The following is a 23,201-nucleotide window of genomic DNA, read 5'->3' as shown; positions in this document are numbered from 1 at the left end:
GTGCCTGGCTGTCAGGCTGCAGTCAGTGTTTTCAGCCAAACAGTGACACTACATCCCCAAATGTCATGCCCCAACTCACTCATTAGTTTATTTTTTTATTTTGTTTTTCCTGACCAAACTTCCTGCCTCTCCCACCGTAGGCTGTATCCTTATTTTATTGCTGCTGGGATACATAATAAACAGAGAGCAAGAATGAAAAAGACAGATTGAATTGAATTTGCAGCTCAGAGATAAGTTTCCATAACACCGTGTTTGGTTTCCACATTGATTTCTCACACCCGTTTAAAGAATAAAATAATTAATTAATTAGCAAGCACAAAAGTTGTTATTTGCACAGTACCTGTGATTAAATTTTCCAGTTCTTACAGATGTTGAATAATGAATGAGAAAACAAACAAAATACTTAAAAAAAACATTTGTCCATAAAAAATTTTGACTTCAAATTCTGTAAATTTAAAGTTTATTTTGCCTTATGCTTTATGATAATGGTAAAACATCTTTTGTTCTGTTGAGTGGTGTAGGTAAGGACATGAACAAATATTTGCATAAACCATGTGTAAAAACATGTCACGCACAAAACTGTGATTCATCAGTATTTTCTTACCTGATTTGTCACAATACTGCAGTTTCAAACCCAGGAAAACACTTGTATGTAATACCAATAATACTAATCATACTCAATACTAATGTCATTTAAAATAAAAAACAGTAAGAGTTACGTTTTTGTAAATAAAGATCAGAAAAATATATACAAAAATACCATTTTTGTTTTCCATCTACAATTAGCAGAAAAGGCATTAGTGCACGTTATTATTTTATTTTACACTGTACTTGCTACATCAGTGACAGCACTGTTTTAACTTGCCTGAAGTAATGCAATAAACATAGTAGCATAACTGTAAATAAGGTATATATGTGACATATATTTAAATATAACTTACATGAGTTGGTGCTGTACTTCTGGGGCTTCTATTTTAAAACTAGGACTATAAGAGAAACGTGACACTCTTTAGGAAAAAACAACTTATTAACATATTAATACTGTTTATAATTGTTACAGACAAGCAGGAATTAACATTATGGTTTTATTATTAGCCATAGTTACTAGATGCTAACTTAAGTGATAGCTTAGCGAATGGATAATCTGGCTCTCAAATAACTGCCAGTAAACAGCTAACATTACTAACATGTGTGGGCGTAATATTTATGGTAACTGTTTAAATACTTCAGTGTTGTTGAAGCAGGCACTTTACAAAATTCCTTACAAAGTACTACTTCAGCTACTAGTGTAAGTACTGGCTGTATATATATTTATTTAATTTGATAACCCTGCATTTTAAACACATTTTAGAAGTGCCTTCGACACAGCTTCTCAAAAAAATGATGAAAGCCTGGCTGTCTTAGAAACTAATAGCAAGCTAAAATTGCTCAGAATTTGAATGAAATGAACATGAGAGGAACAATAAATACATGTAAAGAACGCACACTATTAACTGAAAAGGAGCACACTTTAATTCCTTTAAAAACATATGGTTATTGGCATTATTCTTTCGAATTATTCACTAAAAATGGTTTCCATTGCTGCACTTAGAGTCTAATTTCCTGGCACTGAGATTCTCATCTCAGACTGACAGATCGGCTGCTCCTTGTCCTCCACCTGTTCTCAGCTTTTTCTTGTGGCCTGTTAGTGTTTATTTTCACGTCACCTTCAGTGTCAAGCCTTTTCTCTTTGTACCTGTGGCACACTGAGTGTCTCAGTGGAAACTACATTCAGCAACTCCATTATTTCAGCCATGCTTTAGTTTCTCTTTTTTTTCCTTCCTAAAAAACATCATCAATCTCGAAGAAACATTTAGGAAATTCAGACACAATGCGTTTCATTTTTTTAATCAGACTTTCTTTTTCTTTTTTTTTTCCTGTAGCCGGGCAGGCGACTCTCCTCCACCATGGCTGCATTTTCCATGCCACCTCAAGGCAAATCTAAAAAGAGTGTGTGACAAATTGCTTTAACACAAAAAATGGTGGTAAATTACTGTAATTTAGCTTGCTGGGTTATTTTTTGTGGTGGGTAAGAACTTTGTGATGCACATATTACCGAGTGAGGCCAGTTGTATCACGCATCCTGTGTTTTAAATGCATTGGATTTGAAATAAACCATCTAGTGCTACAGTCACACTAGGAAAGCAGTGGTTGGAGACCACAGACAATCAAAACCGCTTTGAAAATGTGCAGTGAACTTGCAGTCTTGTTGCCTTTGAGATGGTTGCTTTGAATGCGAGGACCAGGTCTGTGCACACTCGCAATCAGCTGCTGTCTTCAAAGTGACTTTGGTGCGTCAAGACAGTGATGTAAATGGCAATAAGATGGAGTCAGGCTGCTATCTATTGCCATCTATTGCAAATCTTTTGCTTTCTACATTAAACAGAAATTCACTCTTACATTAAGATTTCAGCAAGAACATCAGACATTTGAAAAAAAAGTTCAAAAATCGCTCCACAAATAATGTAGTTGCTGCATGAGGCAATTTAACTGGGAAATAGGTGCATGGCAATCTTGCGTTTATGTAAGAATATAACCAGAATACAACCAACTGGCAACCAGCTAAGTTGAGTGCCCTTTGGCAAAGAGACACAGACTGGCTTAATATTTTGTCATTTTGTCTTTATTTTAAAATTAGACCGCAATTATTAGCAACTCTTTGCTAATCTGTCTGACTGCAGTCAGTCTGATCCAGGAGACAACTGTTTGGAGACAGGTTGCCTCCCACTGGGTGACATGAAGGTGTTGCTTGCTCAAAACTGTGGGAAACCAGTGTCTAAACCTTAAGGGACATGACGGGGAGTCCATTTTTGTTTTCCATCTACAATTAGCAGAAAAGGCATTAGTGCATGTTATTATTTTATTTTACATTGTACATAATTTCTATAATTTACAGTGATAAAAACATTTTTTCCTCAATCAATGCAAAATTGATGCTGTGGATTACATCATGTGATTCACTTTGCTTTAACTCCATAATTTCATTCTCATCTAGTTCTTGCTTATCTTCTACTTACATTTTTGTGCCACCCATTTGGAGAATTAGCAGTGCTGGAGCAGTTTTTGGATGCAAACCGGGTTCTGGTTGTATGAATATAACATGAAGCTTTCAACAGGAAGTGAATACTTTTTGTAAGCAGTGCATGCTGGTTTTGATGTGCTTTCTTCTGGGATTGAAGAGGATTCATATATGGATTTATTCTACCAGTGGAGCTTACTTTAACACACACCAGTGACAGGAGCTTTGTAGTCAGACTCTCTGTAGCTTTATAGGGAACAATAGACACACACATACTGGAATGTTCTGAATTTGAAAATAATATTAAGACTGATTGAAAATTCCCACATTAAAGTTTCAAATTTATCTTAAAAATATTTGTATGACATTTTACTGGTGGTTCAAGTACTAACATGTAGATAACATAGGTGATGTACTTCATGGTGTCTACATAAGTTATCTGTGGTAGTCAGCACCGGTAATTTTTCTGTTCACTTTTGCTTGAAAACAGGGAAGGAGTAGCTGTCTTTTTTGGACATTACTCATCTAATGGTTGGCTAATGAATATATGGACTCTGTTTACAGCAAAGTGGCCATTTTTTAAAACTACTTAATTAAGCCTCCATCTGTCTGTGGTGCTGATTCAGTGTTCGGTTTTCATAATGTTATTTTTGGCTTTGGATAGTGCCTGACATGGAACCCGGTTTATTTATTTTGTACTGTTACTAAGTTGGCTGTTAAAGTTTCATCTTTTTATGTTGAGTTAAGTTTCTTTTAACAGCATTATGTTGCTTTTCTTCTGAAAGAGACTCAGACACAGTTTTGAAGCATTTTTTCTTCAAAAAAGCCAGCAAAGATTACAAAAAGGTAATTTATGATTATTTATCCTTCGGAGTGTAGTCCTGGATGATTGTTAATTAAGTTTCTTATGCCTGTCTTATTCCTAAGTATGGCAACAGACTAACTGTGAAGGTAATGAAGCTGATTAAGATGACTGATGACTGTCATTTTGCCGTTATGCTACTCTGGCTGTGTAAAACATCTCTGCATCATCATTATCCCGCTTTCCCATAAAGTTGTGTCGGTTCATGTGGACACGAGTGTTTTCAGTGGGAAAAACATTTCATAACTCATCCAAGTGGCTTCTTCAGTCTCCGCTAACTGAAGGTTTTCCCAAAAGGCTGGTGATATTAAACTCTGAAGTTATCAGCAGTAATGGGGACACTTGAAAGTTGACGCATACCATAAACTAACACACAGGGATCAGTATTTAGGGTGTGATTCACATCCTCCACTGGAGCATAAATTTAGATGTCATCAGGATGCTGCAACTCCGAGCAAACACCACCCCCACGGACACAGTGTCCAGGGAAGCAGAACACTGGATCAAAGAGGCCCAGATGAAATGTGTTTTTTACAACTGGGAATTTGTCAAAACAGGGAAGATGCTTAAAGAATGCTCCAGGTGATCCAGGAGAGAAGCACAGACAGTGTCTAAAGTGGAATCTATGGTTCATGGCATTGGTAGTCTGATGGCCTGTCTGCCTGCAGTGAGCTCTGTTGTCAGATGGAGGCAGTTTGCATGGTACACACGGTGTGTGGAACACTCTTGCATGTGCAATTTTGGTCCCTGAATCAGTTTTGAAGAAGAACAAAGATATAACACACAAAGAGCTCAAGTGAAAACAAGTGTTAAAACTAGTACTCCCCAAGGATCGGGGCCCCTGGCCAGAGTAATGTATATAGTGTATTGTTTTTTCCTGTGTGTTTCCTATGCATTAGTTAACACACTCACTTGGCAAGCTAAATGTTGCTGGTTCAATTCTAGTTGGAGATGCAAATTTTGAAAGGCATCTGCAGTAAAACTCTGAGCTACTGACCCCTTGTGACAAAGAAATAGACGGAAGTAACTGCTTCTCCCTCTGGCTAAATGGCACAGCACAGAAGAGCTGCCTGATCACACCAGGACACTGTCTTCTATTTACAGCTACAGTCCAGTGGCCACTCTTCAACAATGAGTATATGCACATACTTAGCAGGAAGGATGATTCGAGCAGAGAGTGAAGGGAGGCCATTTGGGTAAAATGGAAACGGCCATCTCTGAACTGAACAGGGACCCCAAGGGTACATCTTTCACTATCTTACAGTACGTGATTGCTGCCATTCCCCAGACTCTATGAATAGTACATGAATAGTACTCATGGCCATTGATTAATGGTTGAGAGAATTTGCATATCAGCAATCATCAATGATCTTGTGTCTCATTATTGTACAATGGTGCTGGTTTTGATTGTTATGCAACTGTAGAGTTTTTAAAGTGGGGAAACCTGCGGTCAGGTGAGACTGAAGAACTCAAGAACATTTGGATGAGCGATGAAACATTTCTCCCACTGAAAACTTTGCATCTACATGAGCTGAATTACCTTTCTGGGGTGTTACTTACCCAGATTACTGAGCATGCATCAAGCCATTATTCCACAGAAAACAGCATGATGCATAGCATGTAGGACTGGGTGACGTGTTGAATAGTTGTTAAGAACACGTTCATTCCCATCCTTCTTGTTTTGTTACTTTGTCACAAAAGAGTATTTGGAGTTCTAGTAAGTAGTTAGCAATAAAGAGCATTACTACAAAATTTCTTTCCTTCATGCAATAAGAAAGTGAGTGAAAATCTAACGTTCTGTACTGCATATAGACAAACAAGGCTACCGGTTTCATGTGTTATGCTCTCAGTGCTGGTGCCATTTCTTTGGTAGCACAATGGAGCTGAACACATTTACTCTGACAGTGAAAGCAGAGGTGTTTGGGTTAATTGCAGTCAGCTGTCTCCCCTCTGACAGATGAGTCTGTCTGAACGTGAAATGTATTCAGCTGTAAAGCGCTCGTCTGTTATTAATTTTAACTTGTGCATTGTGGAAAGCATAATATGGATATAGAACTTCTGATCTCCTTGGTATACAAATTTTAGCACTGAAATAAAATCCAGTTACTTGTCAATGACACCTGTCTCCTCCTAACCCTCCCCTACTGCTTTCACTGACACTGCAGCACTGAAGAATGGAAATGTCTAAAATAAGATAATTGGATAGATAATGACATTGGTTGGACTATTCATCACTCACAGATGCATAAGGACTGGACTAAGTCACCAATATTCAGTAACAGAGAAGAAGAATTAACTTCGTTGTCTTGCACAAACTAGCTTTTTTTTTTTTTTACAGTATGTTTATTGAGTTTTATATTACAGAACAAGTAAAGAATAATGGTACAGTTAACATAAGATTTATATTAAAGAACATAGTCCCCAAAATAAACAAATATAAATAAAAAAATAAACTAATAATAAAAAATAAAATAAAATAAAATAAAACAAAACCAATGCACAGCATGGGTAAAACAAACAAAGCAAGACGCGAACGAACAATAAAACAAAACAAAAAACCACAAAAAAACTCAGCACCAAGTTTATCATTTTCTAAATTAATTCCCTTCATAATGTCTCAGAAACTCAGTTAGAGGTAACCATATTTCTTCAAAATCTACTCTCTTTCCTCTGACAATATGAGTAAGTCGTTCCAATACAATACATGATGCCAGCTCTTTCACCCACATATGACTTGAGGGTACATCCATTTTCTTCCAATACAAAGATATTAACCGCCTAGCTTGCAGGAGTCCAAAGTCAATTAATTTTAGCTGTCTGGAGCTAAAGTCACAGTTCTTTGGATATAAACCCAACACACACATTTTTGCTTCCACAGGTATATTTACTCCAACAAACTTAGATAAAGTTTACGTGACTGATTTCCAGTACTGCTGTAATTTTGGACAGAATAATGACTAGCTTAGTGTATTCTAACTTGTGCTACTTACAGGTTTACTATTAATAACTTTTTCAAGAGTTGTGGTCATTTTGAAGAATTGTCTATCACGTAGACTATATTGTGTGAACAGTGTAGACTAAGGCCTCAGTCACATTGGTCTAGAGACCAGTCGGTGACTGCCTGGGAACCACGGGTCGCTAAGGAAAAATGTGTGTTCCCTGACCAGTTGGTGAGCGGGTGCAGGAAATTGCTTGTTGTTAGTAGAGGATTTTCAACATCCAGCTACTTTTACACTATTACTTTACAGTTTTCTGAGATAAAAACAGAAAAAAACAAGGAAAGAAAGCAGGAATAAAACACAAACACCAAAGTATATGAAGCTATTCATGAAGTGTTTCTGCCTGCTTTGTGTGAGTTTTGTTGTGTTATTTTTAAGTGCCCCTACTTTTTCTGTTACCCCAGAACGATAGTTTTCTAAAAATATTATTTTTATTATATGTGTTCCCACATTTTGGACATAACTTAGTATTTATGGAGTTTATCAGCCCCTTTAGTGCTTCTCTTGTTGTTCTTGTTTTACTCTGTTAGTCGTCTCCTGTGTTTTGTGCTGTTTTAGTTCCTCCTGCAGCTGATTGTCTTGTCTAAACCTGTGTGTAGTTTGCCTTAGCTGTCTCCATTTCCCTAATCACCTTGCGTGTATAAATAGTCCCGTCTTTTCCTCAGTTGTTGTTGCAGTGTCTGTTATCCTGCCCACTGTGATTTTCCTCCACGTTCTCCTGAGGTCTCTTAGATATTGTGCTTCATGGCATGGATTCTGTTTTGAGCTTTTATGGATTAGCCTAAATAAACAGCTCGTCTTTTGTTAATTTGGTCTGCCTCCTCCGTCCTGCACTTGGGTCTTAACTTCTCTATTCAACAAATCGTGACACAAGCCAGATTTGTTTTAAAAACATGCAGACTACAAAGTTCATCACTGCTGCTATTTTGTTGAATAAGTTATTTTAAGTTAAGCCCTTCACTTTGCACTTGAAGCATTTCTATTTCTATCCGTATTCCCTTCAGGGTCTATGTAATCTAAAGTTTAACTACCCTTTTATTCACTTGTCTCCAACCAAAGCTGAGATGTATGCTAATTTTGAGCTTGAACAGTGGTTTAATTGGAATTGCTTCCCTTTCCAACAACAGTGTGACATTTTCTATATCATTTTCAGACACAGCATTCACTGGACTTTAATCAGAGTAGAAAAACATGTCAGCTCTTTGTCAACAATGTGAAGCGATGCACTAGACAGAGTGCTAACAAGCATTTTAAGTGACAATGCCCTAAAAGATGGTCCTGCGATTTTATATACAAATCAGTTTTAATCAGGTATGGCAAATATATTTAGAAAACATGCATCTCTAATACCTCACTGAAATCAGAAATACTAATGAAAATGTTTTGGTGATGCTAAGAAAGTTCATCTACAGCTCACTGAACATGGAGTCACTTAATATGCACTGCATTTCTGCATAATTCATTCTATTTCTCAACTTTGCAAAACATTCTAAACTCAAATATATACAGACATTCACAGCTCTAGGCTAATCAATAACCAAAGCTAAAACCAAAACAACCTAAGTCTCTGTCTTTTTCTGTCATCTTCAGGGTGTTGGTACGGACCCCCACAGTGCCTTGGCTCTGCCCTCTGACTCCAAGTGGCACAAAGAAAAAGCAGAGGATCCCCCGTTCCAGTTCCTGGACTCTGATGATATGACCATCAGCATAGGTAGAGCTGGACCTCTCTCAGGCAAGCCTCCCTTCATATACCCACATCAGCTGTTTTTTGGGCTGCAGTTCTTTGTAGCTGCAACCTTTGTAGTCTCTTTTTTTTCAAATGCATGATTTTGTTGCAGTTGCAAAAGAGGTTCAGGCATTAGAAAGCAAAATTGAGAGAGAGGAAAAAGAATTGCATTTGGTTGGCTGTCTGAAACCTCACCTGGCGCTTCTATGATGGCTATCTTTTTGCTGTCCTGTTTTTTCTGTTTCTCTTTTTCTACCTGCCTTATCTCACCACCTGTAATCCTCACTGGGTGCTCTTGTGACTTTGAATGGTGTTTTCATCTTGACAGCTCTTGGGAAATTATCCTTGGCTGCAACACTAAACCTTCCTTTAAGCAATCATCTTTCCGAATGCTATTCCCTTATAACGTAATGTCCTACATGCTAATTGTAAATTGTCACACTTGTCTGAATCGGTTTATAATGGGTAGGGTGTGCTGTAATTAACATTAATTATAATTTCCAATGTGCAAGACAGAAACAAGTCTAATTTTGTACTGTTTTGCAGAAAACATGAGTAAGAAACATGTTCTAACATATCAAAGTAATATTATAGCAACTGAGCAGTGACACCCCACATATACAACTACCTAACAAAGGTAGAAAATTAATGAGCAAATAAATGCAGCAAAAACATAACATAAAATACCAAACATAAATGCTGGCCTTACTTGGAAGGAAAATAGACTCTCTGATATGGTTTAGTCACACTTTTTTGCTGTTAGGTTAGAGCAAACACCTGGTCATCCAGAGGTGAACGCACAACAGCCTCAACCTCTGGTGAATCGCTTTCAATTTAAAGATGATTGCATAGGTCGTCTGGTGGAGGCACCCTGGTTCTGGCTGGATTCTCAATGTAGGCGATTAATGTGAACGTCTGTGTATTTAGATATACTGGCTTTGTATAACATTTGTTACATGTACTTACCTATTGAGTTCTTACTAGGATAATACAACAGTACTCACATTGCTTGTTTATGCTGTGCCGACTGTGCTCAGAGCAGCTGGTTTGTTGCGTTTGTGGCACGCTAAACATGCGTCTTGCCTTCAGGGAAACTGCATTGGTACTGTTTTTGGTAATGGTAATAGTTTCGATAAATTAGCTTTTCATTCACGTGTTATGTTCTGTTTATTCCTGCACGGAAAAGCTGTTAACTGTCGGTCTGCGTTCTTATGAATTCTAAGCACAGCAGGGGCTCTGGCTGAATCATACACATTGTTGATTTCGAACCAGACTACCAGAGCAAATGGTGAAAATGAAATTCTTATGTGCAATAGAGAGTCATGCTGCTAATTATAAGCCTTGTGTAGTTAGTTTTCTTTGGTGTCACAATGAACCCAATTAAGAAATAAATCTTCATCAGCACTATTTGTCAAGACTGTAACTCATGGAAAGTAATGGTCAGGCACAGGAAGGAAGAAAACAAGGACTTTTAAAAAATCCTAATTATACCCAAAGTGTTGATGCTGCATTTCATTGACTTTTTAAGAGGTATTGAGTGCAAAACCTCCTGTCATTTATCATAGATCACTTCTTCTACAAAGGTTTTTGGGGTTTTTTTCTAAATCCTGAATTACTTGTACCCTTAAAAAAATAATGTTTGTTTTCAGCATACAGTCAAACCAGCATAGAGACAGCCTGAAAAGCAGGGTCTCTCTGCTTGAGTTATTTAGTCAGATTTTGATTGACAGCTTTTTTGCCAGCTCAAACAACCCAAATCAAAAGGGAAAACACAGCAGAGTTTGATTGAACTGGACCAAAACGTCTAGGTATCCTGAGTATGAGTACAGGAAACAGAAAAATACCTTCCTTCCATGCAATACAATGTAACCCAAAGGGCCTGACTCATTAATATGTAACGTTTTTATTTATTTATTTATAAGATTGAAAAAGAAATTCTAAAATAGGCAAAGTTACATTAACATAAGAATTCAACAACTTGTCAGATAAAGATAAAAAATATGTTTCTAATGAGGGAGGTCTGGTGCCAATTTTAAATTACCCAGGATAGGATGATTATTTAAAGCTGGGTTCTTCTTTTTCCAGCCCCTCTCTGACACTCATCTAATAAGGGTTGAATCTGAAAAGAAAACAAAAATCTGGGATTTTCTTAGGGTAGCACAAACTTAGCACCTCATTTTAATTGCATGCCAGCAAATCTAGCGGACTAATTAACAAGACAACAAAAATGGCAGTGCCAAAAGGCGTTGATTAAACAAAAAAACATTATTTCAAACTCTGAGACAGTTTTTATGGAATATTAAGTTGTGGCAGTAACCTGCATGTGCTTGCTTTAGTGCTATAGTCTTGTAAAATACAAAGCAGCATACGCTTTTTAGAGCACATATTTTGACCTGTGACTGCACCAGAACTATAGGTACTACAAAAACAAGTGCCACCTCAGTGGGTCACCATTAGCATTGGCTGGTCTTTGAAAATTAAACAGTGCAGCCTGTATTCTTATTCATTACCACACTGTCTTCCCTGCTGACATAAAACTTTGGGAAGTTTGTTCATGCTACCAGGAACACTTTGACTACAACCTGGATGTTGCTGATTGATTGCAAAGTGCTTGGAAGACTGAGTTATTTTTTGAATTCATTCGTGTTTGTGTATGCTCCTGTGAGTCACTTTCTGACTCACTCACTCCTCTTTATTTCCGTTATTGTCACAGTGACCTCCGTGTTATTCAGTTGATGGGTTTTTTAAAGATAGAAATGCTAAAGGCATTTGTATACAGTGTAAAACATGTTTAGTTTTCACTGTTGTAAGGACAGGACCAAAATGGGTGCTAAACGTGTTAAGAGACAAAAAGTGACAAAAGTTATAAAACACTCAAAACTGACAGTGAATCCCTGCTTTAGTCGCCAAGTCCACCAAATAATAAATATATATTTCAAGCTACCTTCTGTATGGCTTATGGATCAGTTAGTTTCGCTCATGGCTTGCCTGAGGGCACTGAAGTCAGTCAGCCAATCCAGTAAACAGAAAGGAGCATAAGACCAGCCCCCTTAGGGATCAAAAGTGCTCTAAGTCACTGCAGGCTTGACGTGCTATTCAGGATGCAACATAGCTAGTCTGCAGTAGAGAATTACAATTTCTTCGTATTTTGCTTCCAAGGACACAGACTTGTGTTAGTGAGCAGCAGGCTTTCTGAATGTCTTGCAAAGTTTTCTTTTGACGGTGACTGCCCTTTTTCCCACAAATTTTCCATGAATTGTTGAACATTTCCGAAGGATTTTTTAAACACTGACCTATGAATTATTCAAACATTGAAAACAGGCATCTTACTCAATCAGGTTTAAATGATATCTTTAGGAGTTTGTTACTGCCATTCTATTTGCAATTAAATAAATATATTCTTTAATGGAATCTACAAAAATACCAATTATAACACAGTTTGACAGGCATAAAATATTTCTTTTACACCAACAAGGTATTCTTGAAGAGCTATTAGCTAAAACTTGGCATATCTCAGCATGCCGTCCACTGTGTACTTAAAATATTGAAGAAGTGGTAGAGGACAAAATAAAAAATCTCATGCCTAAAAAACTACAGAGGGTGAACTGTATATGAAAAGCAGAGACCTGAAACAGGACCTGAGAGATGCATCAGGCCCTTCTGTTGATCCATCTGCTGTCTACTGAAACATCATCAGAAACGGTCTTACTCAGTGGAAGGATGGCTGTCAAGAAGCTATTTTTAAGGAAGAATGACAGGGAGGAAAGGTAGACGTAGGTTACATTACACAAGAACTAGACTGAGAATCAGTGTCAACAGGTTTGATGGAGGCATCAGGGCTGCAGCTAAAGATTTTGGTTTTCGACTAAACTGCCAATTTTTCTGCGATTAGTCGATTAGTCTACGATTATTTCAATAACTCTTATCGTTGCTTCCTATGGGCAAACCTCCTGTTATAGGCTCCAGTAGCTCATTTGCTCAAGTCTGCCCACCTGTGAATATCATTCTGTTGTCTCACCCCACAACAAGTTAAATTCATTAAGAAAAACCAGGAGACAGTGTAGCTACTCCTGTTTAATGGTTAACTATCACATTTCACAAATGGTGCTCGCTTAGTAAGCGTCATCCTGAGAAGTTTCCAACAGGTAAGCCAACATAGACATTACTGTACAAATATTACCATAAACAATGTATCAACACGGCGCACTAACTTAACTCTCTAAAACTGACCCAGGCTGAGGTGACATCACAGCTCCAGGGTGCCGGCGTTTTACATTTTTATCATGGAAGAAAATCTCTGCTTTTGCACAGTCTGCATTTAACTTTGTTTGTTTTCTGTGAAATACTTTCACAATTTTTAAAATTTCCGTTCCCATTTTCTTCCGTCCTCCTGTTTTGCTGTTCGTGCTACGTTCTTCTTTGTTAGTATTGAATGCAGTCTCAGCAGATGAAAAGTACCATTACATTTTTATCCACCATACAATACCAGCTGGAAAGCATCTGTCATATTGATATTGATCCCAAACACACTGCCAAAAAAGAATTCCTGGAAAAACACACAATGGGGACACTGCCAGTCATGGATTGACCTCCCCAAACCATAACAAAGATGCTTCAAAGATCATGATGAAAAAGACAAAAAAAAAACTGCCAGCATCCAAAGAAAAGCTTTGAAATGAAGTCTGTAGAATTATTCCTGAAGACTGTTGAAATAAATTACATAAAGCTTGCCTGAGAGTTCAGGCTGTGTTGAAGAATAGTGGTGATCCTGCCAAATGGTGATTTTCAAGTTCTTTAGAGTGTTTCTGCCTTGCATACTATGCTTTGGGTGTTTCAATAAATTGCTGTACTTAATTCCCATTTTTCTAGCAAAATATAAAGAAACTGCAGAATTGCCCAGTACTAGTATTTCACAACAGATCAAAAGAGTAACCATGTTTTAGTCACAGCACAGCAGCATTAATATCAGAATCCCTGTCTTCCTGCATAGTACAACAGCTGCAGAAGCGAAGATGATTGTAGCCTCTGGGCTCCTGGTGTCATTATAGGTTCAAATCTAAAGGCTTCTTTTGCATTATATTAAAGGCCGCTGAGTCTTCTTTAATACTGCCTGTGATATTAACCTTAATCTGGGCTTCACCTTAATGGGGTAAGGAGCGGAGGAAGGTGTAAATGCTGTAGATATCAGCAAATGCTTCTGCAAGCAAGCTGTACAAAAGATGATTGACAGCTTTTTTCTTTTATACTTTAGACACCGCTCAAGGTTAGATGTCTAGAGTAAAAGTGCGTTCAACTCCAAAAAACTTTCAAAGACATTTAGGGCGCCCGGTTTTAAAGATTTTCGAAAGGTTCTAGTTTATGTCTATTGAAAGATTGACCTTGTCAGGCTTTGCTTTTATTTATGATTCTTTTACAGACAAAAGCTATTGAAAAATGTCTCTTTAGGTTCATGTGTAGAAACTCATGTTTAAGCTATAGTCAATATTTTATTTTAGCATTACATGCGTGTTCTCACTCAGTGCTTCCTTTATCTTTCAGTGTCCTTTAGTGATCTGATGATTGGTGTTGGGCTCTCTTTTTGGGGACCTCTTTTTTTTTTTTATTTCTTGACTAATTTATGGATATTTCCTCTTGGTTTGGGCTTTATCTTTATTTGAAATCTTACCTTTTGACTCAAAGTTCTTTCTTGGAAGCAGTTGTTGTTGTCCTTTTAGTCATCACAGAAGATGAACAAACCAAAAGCTCATTCGAGTCCTTTAGATGTGTGGTATATGAATGTGGATGGTATGCATTACATTTTTTTCTTTATTCTAATCTCCCAAGCAGGTTGATAGCTGCTGGAAGTATAATTATGCTTCATTTCCATTGCTGAGATGGGCATCTGTTCAGAGGTGGGAATTAATCTTCTATTTTTAGAGAAGAACTTTAAAAAAAAACTCCTCCAAAGAACAATTAAGCACAACACAGCACAACACCAGACATTTAAATTTGCATTTAAAAAACATGCTAATTATTCCTAAAGAGTAGCATAGCCACATGATTCATGAATTTGAAGTACTGTCTTTGCCAGTAGTCACTTCTGGTATTTATTTTCTGTATGACTTCATAAGTTTCTTACATCGTTATTTACAGGATTGGTTGAGTTGATTGAGTTATGTTTTCATTTATACACAGCTCCCTAAAATACCACCACATTATTTCAGTGAGGCTGAGGTCTGGATTCAGTCCAAAACTTTGATTCCTTTATTTATTTCAGCCATTTTTTATAGATTTGCTGCTGATCTTGGGATCACTGTCTTCTTGCATGGCCCAGTTTCAGCAGCCTTTAGCTGCTGGACAGATATCCCCACATTTGAGTCCACAATATTTTTATCAACAGAGGAGTTCATCATCAACTCAATGACTGTGAGGTGCTCTGGACCGGTGGCTGCAAAACGAGCCGAAATCAGCCACACCACTATCACTGGTGCTTGGTTTTTGCTAATATGGTGCTGTGCATTATGGTCAGTCATTTCTCATATGTCCAGAGGACATTGTTCCAGAAGTCGTGTGATTTGCTCAAATGCAGCTTTTAAATTTTAGCCATGCTGCAGTAATGTTTTTAGAGAGGCTATCTTCTGGAAACCCTTCCATACAAGCCACACTTGTCAGTCTTGTTCTAATGGTGCTGTTACAAACTTTAACATTTAACATCCTCCTGAATGGAGGCTTATTGACCTCGGAGTGAATTTGCTGGGACTTCCACTTCTGAAAAGATTGTGGCATTGTATTAGCACACATCTGAATACTCCAGACCAGAGGTAGTCCTGTAGACATACTTCCTGATGAGTTAATCAAATAGCAGCATCTGTCTGCTACCTTTTTAATACCCACGGACGCAGCAAGGATTTACTGCAAATAGTCTGCAAGGTGAAAACTTTCTTTTTCACATAATTGTGGGCATCTGCCAATATCATTATATTGGCAGTCTTGTCAACAAAGATCTTATTTAAAGATATATATATATTTATAGATAATAATTCATTTTTAAAAAATCTGTTGTGCCACATGAATTTTACATTGGTTCATCGTAAAGGACTGAATGAATCAAGACCTTCAGTGAATTCAACCTTGTCAAAATTCAAAGACCATACCTGATGTTTGCAGTCTCCCGTTGGAGATTATCTTCTCGTGCAACTTTCTTAGGAATCCTGTTCTGCCAAGGAGAGCAAAGATCAATTTCTGTTTTAAACTGAGCCAGCCTTCATGTCAGAGAACATCACTGGGGATTAGAGCTGGGTCTCCAGCTACAACATCGTGAGTAAACAGGAGTTCAGGCAGTTATTCCACAATTTCTAACCCCAGAGAAGTGCAGCCAGGAGCATGCAACATAATTTCATTGCCCAGTACAGTACAGTTACACTGTAACAATATCAGGCATATGAGGGAGAATGTTCAATCAAAACAGCCTGGTTTTGCTGTCAAATTTTGTGGTCACAAAAACAAAAACAACATCGTTGCTCACCACCTACTATTTTGCCAGACACTGAACATTGTGAACATTCGTACACATGCACAAAACCAAAAAATATAGAATGCGTAAAATTATTTTAAGCATTGCTATCATTCCACAATATCAGTATGCAAACAGGCTACAGAGCACTGCTGCAGAAATCCCAGAGATGAGATAAAGGGTAAACAGTAAACCTGCGGTATAAATAATGACTGGATTAATTAAGGAAGTAGATGCAAATGTGCAGAGACACGGAGAAGATCAACTGATTAATGGTTGGGAGTGGCTGAAGTGACAGAAGATTTAGTGAATGGAATAAAACAAGGCAAAGAAGAATGAATGAACTTGTAAAGCATAGCAGAGTGTGGAACATTTTGTTGTTGGTGTCATTTGATCCAGTATTGTAAATCACTTGGATTAGAAACTGAATCATTGACCATCTCTCTAAGGTTTTTAATTTTGTTTGAGATATCATTGTTTAATGTGTGCAGTGGTTTACAAGTGTGTATAATAAAGAAAGGGAACGTGTGCTATGACTAGATATGTGTAACGTGAGTGCAAAAGAGCTAGGGGTGCTGGAGATGCTGAGTCAGTCAACTTTTTAATAGTTCCACTTATGAGTTGATGTTGAGTTTGTATAAATATATTTTTCTTGAGCCAAGACAACTTAAAGAGAGAAGGTTTGGCCATTTAGCATATGCAGTGTTTAGTCTATTTTGTTTAAACTGCAGTTCGCACTGAGGTGAGGACCAAAACAATGACACCAAGACCCTTTGGAGGAGATGGTCTCAGTCTGGTTCTGCATACTTTAGAGCACTTTGTTTATGGTCTAAACATAATCTGACCCAGCTACCACGTGTATGCAGCTTGTTTGAGATAAATGCCTTCCGATATGCAGGCTTTGCGTTCTGGGATGCAGCAGGGTACCATAGGTGTGCAGAGTACACAAAATATTAGTAGAAGCTAGGTATCTGTCTCTAGCCACTTCTTCCAGCTAATCCCAGGGAACGCAGAGGCATTCCCAGGCCAGCCAAGAAACATAATCTGTCCAGTCTACCCTTGATTTACCTCAGGGATTCCTTTCTGTAGGACGTGCCGTCAGCTCACCCAGTAGACATTCCAGTTCAGATGCCGAAACCACCTCAACAGCCTCCTTTTGATGTGGAGGACTAGCAGCTCTTGAGTGGATGAACTCTTCATTGCATCTCTTAGAGAGAGGCCAGCCACCCTTCAGAGAAAGCTAATTTCTGCCTTGTATCTAGGATCTTGTTCTTTGGGTCACTATTCCAAGCTCAAAGGTGAGGGTAGGGATGTAGATCGGCTGATAAATTGACAGCTCTGCTTTTATGCTCAGCTTTTTCTTCACAACGATACACCAGCACAGTGTTCACATCAACTAATCATCAACTAAATGAACTATAGATGTTAAAATGGCATAAAATAAGGTTTAATGCCTTTATACTGGGCGTTGGTACAGCCTCTCAGTTCATCTTATGTCTGAAACAAGACTTTTTGGTTTCTCTTAATTTGAGGCTACCCTCCCTTTATGCCAGCTTTGTTCTTATAGGCTGCCCAGTTGCAAGGTTTGTTGGGCTGCTGGAACTTTCCAGCCAAGGCCCCATCCATGACATGGCCATATTAGAAATTTCCACTTTTACTTACATCATAAGGAGCTTTACCCTTTTTTCCCAAGGAGTAAAACCTCCATCCATGCTGGATAAAACATTTATCATCTTGAAAAATATGAAGAGATTGATGACATTTATTGTGTAATTACTATTCAATAAAAGTGCCATGCAGAAGCAAGACATTGGCTTGCTTACTAATTCTTTTGATAAACAGTAGTGAATGATGGTGTCCCTACTTTAGCATACTTCAGGTAGAACAGTGTTTTCTAAAATGTAGTTGACACAGTTGATACATTTGACACATCACACAAAAATCTGTGACAATAGCACAGGAAAGAAACTGATGGCAGCTGGATTCATTGAGCAATTTGAAATATTCATACCAATGCCACACCTGTGGCCATGAATACCTAATCTTTGGTACAATTTGGATTGATCATGTTTTGTTTCTTGGTTACAACAGAATGAGCCAATCTTTCGCTCTACTAGCTTTAGTAGATGCATTTCTCCAACTGCACAAGTGCTGAAACATGTTTAATAGATCAGTTCCCTGCCTCCTGCTGCTCTCCAGGCATTTGAAGTGGCAAAAAGCCCTTGGTAAGCATGTTTTGATTCAAAGATGCATGTATTCACACATACACATGCGTACACAAAACTATTCCAGTTCTTTCTCATGCTTAATGCATAGCATCCTAAATAATTCAGTTGAGATTGGGAGGAATCAAAGTGTGCCTCTATTTTTTTAGTACTTCAGTTATAACTTTTAGATTTACTTTGAAATGACAAATGGGATTACGTGTGAATTCTTCAGAACACATTATGCTGCAGGTTCCAGAATGGTATGGTTGTAGTTGTCAGTAATTGATGTCTTTCGTTTAGAACAAAACATTTAATGAAATACAGACCTTAGGTTATGTTATTTGTAGCTTTTGCCCAATCTCTTATAATGAGGGGGCAGTGATGCCATAGTTGTGATCAAAGGGAAATCTTAATGCGTACTGCAGCCACATCATACACCTGTACAAGTCACTGCTTGAGATGCAGTACCCTTTACTGAATTCTCATGAATAAAAAAAGAAAATCCTGTCTGACCTTGTGTCTCTAATCGTTATAATAAGGTTTATTTAAAGAACTTATCAGTCAGCCATAATGAAATGCTCATCAAAGCAGATATTAAGATAAGAGACAGAGTTAAAAATACATTTTTAAACATTTATAATTGAAAGCAGACCAAAATAAATCAATAAATAAGAGTTTTAAGAAAACCTTATGACAAAAGTGATTTATCTTTCATCGGAAGAAACTTCGGAGAAGTTTCAATGTTTGACTTCAATTATTGCATAATAGCATAATTGCATAATCTCTGACAGAAAAAGATCAATAATCTGTTATTTGTTTTTAGTGTGGGACACTAATATCAGAGTTGACATCAGACTGGTACCTAACTAGTACTAAAGAAGTACCAAGTACTTAAGATGCAGTTGAATATAATTGCATGACAATTGGAGTCTCTCAGACAATTCTTGCTCTTATGGCTCAAGGATATAATGATTATATTTGTGCCACTTTGGCTAAATGACTCTAAAATGGTCCATGCGGTAAATAGTGCATATGGACCAAATATCACAAAAAAACATGAATGCCACGTTTAGGGAAGCTTGGGCAAAATCAATAACAGTTAAGTTGGGAATAAATCAAAAAGGTTTGGATTCATATCCAACATATGTAGCCCAGTCTTCTTAAACTACATCCAAGCAACTTTTAGCAAAGATTAGGTAAAACCAGTGCTAGTTATTCTGGGTTTGAACCTTAAGTGGCATACAAATGACTTAGCAAATATGGCCCAAGCATTGCTGAGCAGCCCTGGACCATTTTTTAAATTCAGTACAGATGTTAAAGGCTAAACAAAGTGTGCTAGATCTGTGTTTGAAAGGCCCAAAGTGTGCCAAGAAAATATCCCCAAATGATTACACCACTGCCTGAATTGCTGATATGAAGCGGGATGGTTCCATACTTTCAAGTTGTTTACCCTACCTCCTGAATGTTGTAGAAGAAATTGAGATTTTGTCCAGTTTTGGAATTGCAGCCTTAGTTACCTATTCTTAGCTGACAGAGGTGATACCTGGTGTGGTCGTCTGCTGTTGGAGCCTATCAAGATTGGATGATCTTTTGCATCCCATGGTTGAGTTACCGTTGCCTTCTTATCAGCTCAAAACAGTCTGGTCACACTGTTCTCTCACCTCTAGCATCACTGAGGCATTTTCACCTAGAGAACTGTTGCTTAATGGATAGTTTTTCCTTTTTGGATCTTTCCCTTTAAACCCTAGAGATGGCGGTGCTCCATCTCATCCTAGACAGTCAACAGTTTCTGAAATTCATTTAAATCACCTTTCTTCTCTATTCAGATGCTTGGTTTGAACTTCAGCAGATTGTCTTAACCGTATCTATTTGTCTAAAGGCACTGAATTACTGCCAAGAGAACAGGTGTACCTAATAAAGTGAGTGCACATTATATTCTGTTACACCAGTTGCATGTTAGCCAGTGTTTAGTAATCCAGTTTTCAATACTGTGGAACCATTTTCTGTCATAATGGATATAAATGTATGAAACTCAGTAGATTATCCCGTAGGTGTGACAAAATATTATTGAAATCCTTGTTATGTTGAGTTGGTTGATACCATAGCAGACTGAGGTTGCTCAGAGCAATGTACATTCAATTTTCTAGCTGATAAATATGGACAACATCCACCCACCAGCTGGTTATGTCTCTGTAAGTCCACTCGAACAATAGCACAAATTACTTTTAGAGCCCACTCACATAGAACTCCAATGTACAAGATACCACTGGTGCATAATAATAACTAAAACTTACATGTCAGCATAAAACATAAGAACTGGCAAAGATAAGTGTGCGCCCCCCCTAGAAGTGTACATTTCTTTTCCCAAGAGCTGTTATGGAAGTACTCTAAAAATTTCAGGTGCTCTAAATTCAAACAAACAACCTTGTGGGCAAAAGCTGCTCCTCTAATCTCATTGCTGCCGCTGAATTTCCTGCTGCTGTGTTTTGGCCCAGTTCATTTCTTTTGATGAGGGACACTAACGCTTCTTCGTCTTCTATTAAGCCTCAGAGGAAGGAATCAGGCAGGTTTTGGGAAGGTGATAGAGAAATGGATGTTCCCTGTAGAGGAAGACCAAAGGGGTAAACAGACAAATCTCAGACACTGAACTTAATGTAGTGTTTCACCACATGTGCACCTCTCTTCCTGTATTATTTATTCTCATCTACCTCGGTTTTTCTTCCCTGCTCAGTGTTTCACACAGAGAGTTAACAACCAAGAGCTTGTCCTGAACTTGTTTTCCTCCTCGTACTCCTGTTCTGCTGGACTGCGTCAATCCTGAGAAGTTTGGAGGGAACGCAAACTGCAGCAGTTAATTAGTTGAAGACATCTCTGTTAAATCTCTCCATGTCTTTATAGTTCCTCCATCTCAGCAGGGTTCTTAGCAGCCACTGAATCAGCATGCTGTCCAACATGAAAAAACATGTGCGTCCACAACAGGGTTTTTTTCTCTCACCAACTGGCTGATTGAGCTAAACTTTTCTCTGTTGTTTCTCTCTGAAGCAGCACAAATAAAGACAAATCTTCCTTCAGTTTCAACTTGTAATTAGTCTTTTTGACAAAAGAAGCATTGTTCGTAATAACCCTTGAGGTAAGATAAGCAACACATTCACACAGGTGCCTTCATAAAAATAACAAAAACCTTTCCAGCACATTTACCTGCATTCATCTTATGTACATGGCTTTTCTGTCTGCAGCCATCTCTATGCTTTTAATTATTTCTCCATTTTTATTACCTAAAAATCTTATAAATATCATTTTTGTACAGCTTACTGGTACATTATGACACCATGTTTGTTTGTAGTCCTTCCTCACTTGTTTTGATTGGCAATTACCGGAACAGGAAAGCAAATAAATAGCGGACAAGTCGTTGACATTTTAGGAAACTCGCACTGTATTGGGTCTGCAGCATATTGCCAATTAGTACCATTAAAATAATAAGTTGCAGGCAGTAAGGATGGGGAAAAAGATTATAGAAAGGTGAAGGTGAATTAATTGCAAGGGCACTCCATGGACCTGCACATGAAGAGTAGTTTTAATCAACGTAAGTAGTACAAAGCCTGTTTAAATAACTGTGCTGCATCAGGAGAAGCTCTGTCAAGTCTATGAAAATCACCCTAATAATATTAGTGCTTGAATATTAAATTTTAAATTACCTTCTATTAAAACACTTGTTATGCAACACTAAGTACAGCCTCACAGAGCTGCTAGCATGACTTTAAACTTGTGTAGTAATTTTCAATAGAGGCAGTGAAATAATCGTGTGCACATAAACTTGTATTCTCTGCAGGAATTTTGGGAAGAACCTAAAATCATGAACTTCAGGTACACAAAATGCCACAAACAACTAGATGCTACATGGAAGTGTACTGAACATCAGATGTTTTTGTGGAACTGATAATACATCATATCAGCTATCCTTGAGCCTTTTCTTACCTTCTCTGACTAAGCGCTGGCCTAGGCAGAGGTTGAAGCAGACTGGAGTGATCTGGAACATTATTCTTACACCTTAGTTTATTAGTTAATGAATCAGATGGCAGGTTCGTGAAAAATACTGTCAAACAAGCACATTTTTCAAGTGCTGCAGCCTGGGGTAATTTCAAATGCAATGTTTCCAATGGCTCAACAAGCAAACACACAAACTCGTCCAGAGGCTAAAACAAATGTGGGTGTATTCCACTGTGAGAAAAACAATAATGTGTGATAACTTCAGTCAGAGATGGAGAAAGATGTGAGAAAAGGAGGGCAGGAAAGGTAAGGAGGAAGTGACTTTTGATGACTTTTGGTTATTTAAAGCTTACATCTTCCTTTTCTTCTTCGGCTGATGCCTGTAAGAGTCACCACAGTGGATCATCTACCTCATCACACCCTGTCCTCTTATTTTGACATCCGTCCTCTGCATGTCTTCCTTCACTAATGTAAATCATCCAGTAAACCTTCTCTGTGAACTCTTCTCTTTCTCCCTGGCACTTCCATTAATCAACATTTTTTGTGTAATATGTCCACTATCCCTCCTGTGCAAATGTCCAAACCATCTCAGTATTGTCTCTCTGTGTCCATCCTGGTCCCTGCAATTTAAAATCTTAACATCATCAACTACCTTCTGTCTTTTTGTCAGTACTACCATCTCCAAACCATACATTATTAGTACATTAGCTTGTGGCCCCCTCCATGCATGGGTTCTGCATCTGCATATGTTATAGCAATGACTGGAAACTGTGTGCTTAATAGGTAGCCAAAGTATGCTGATCGTGTCATGGTTTTCCATTACTGCTTACTTGTTGGCTTTGTCTACTCTGTGCCTTCTGAAACTGTTTG

General features: G+C 37.9%; 1 protein-coding gene across 3 annotated transcripts in view; it reads left to right on the top strand.

The window, feature by feature from the left end:
- LOC116330238 (zinc transporter ZIP11) overlaps positions 1-23,201 on the top strand; it is a 173,279-nt gene that overhangs the window by 93,835 nt on the left and 56,243 nt on the right. For 2 of the 3 annotated variants that reach the window (XM_039616740.1, XM_039616741.1), the window contains one exon: positions 8,510-8,651. In XM_039616740.1, the coding sequence (XP_039472674.1) occupies positions 8,510-8,651 (142 nt within the window). The remainder of the gene's footprint in view (positions 1-8,509; positions 8,652-23,201) is intronic. The other variant, XM_031752491.2, reaches the window with a different exon arrangement.

The sequence above is a fragment of the Oreochromis aureus genome, linkage group 8 (genome assembly GCF_013358895.1).
Source record: "Oreochromis aureus strain Israel breed Guangdong linkage group 8, ZZ_aureus, whole genome shotgun sequence".
Classification (NCBI taxonomy): Eukaryota; Metazoa; Chordata; class Actinopteri; order Cichliformes; family Cichlidae; genus Oreochromis; species Oreochromis aureus.
Note: the sequence above shows the minus strand (reverse complement) of the source record. Positions and strands in the feature narration are given on the sequence as shown.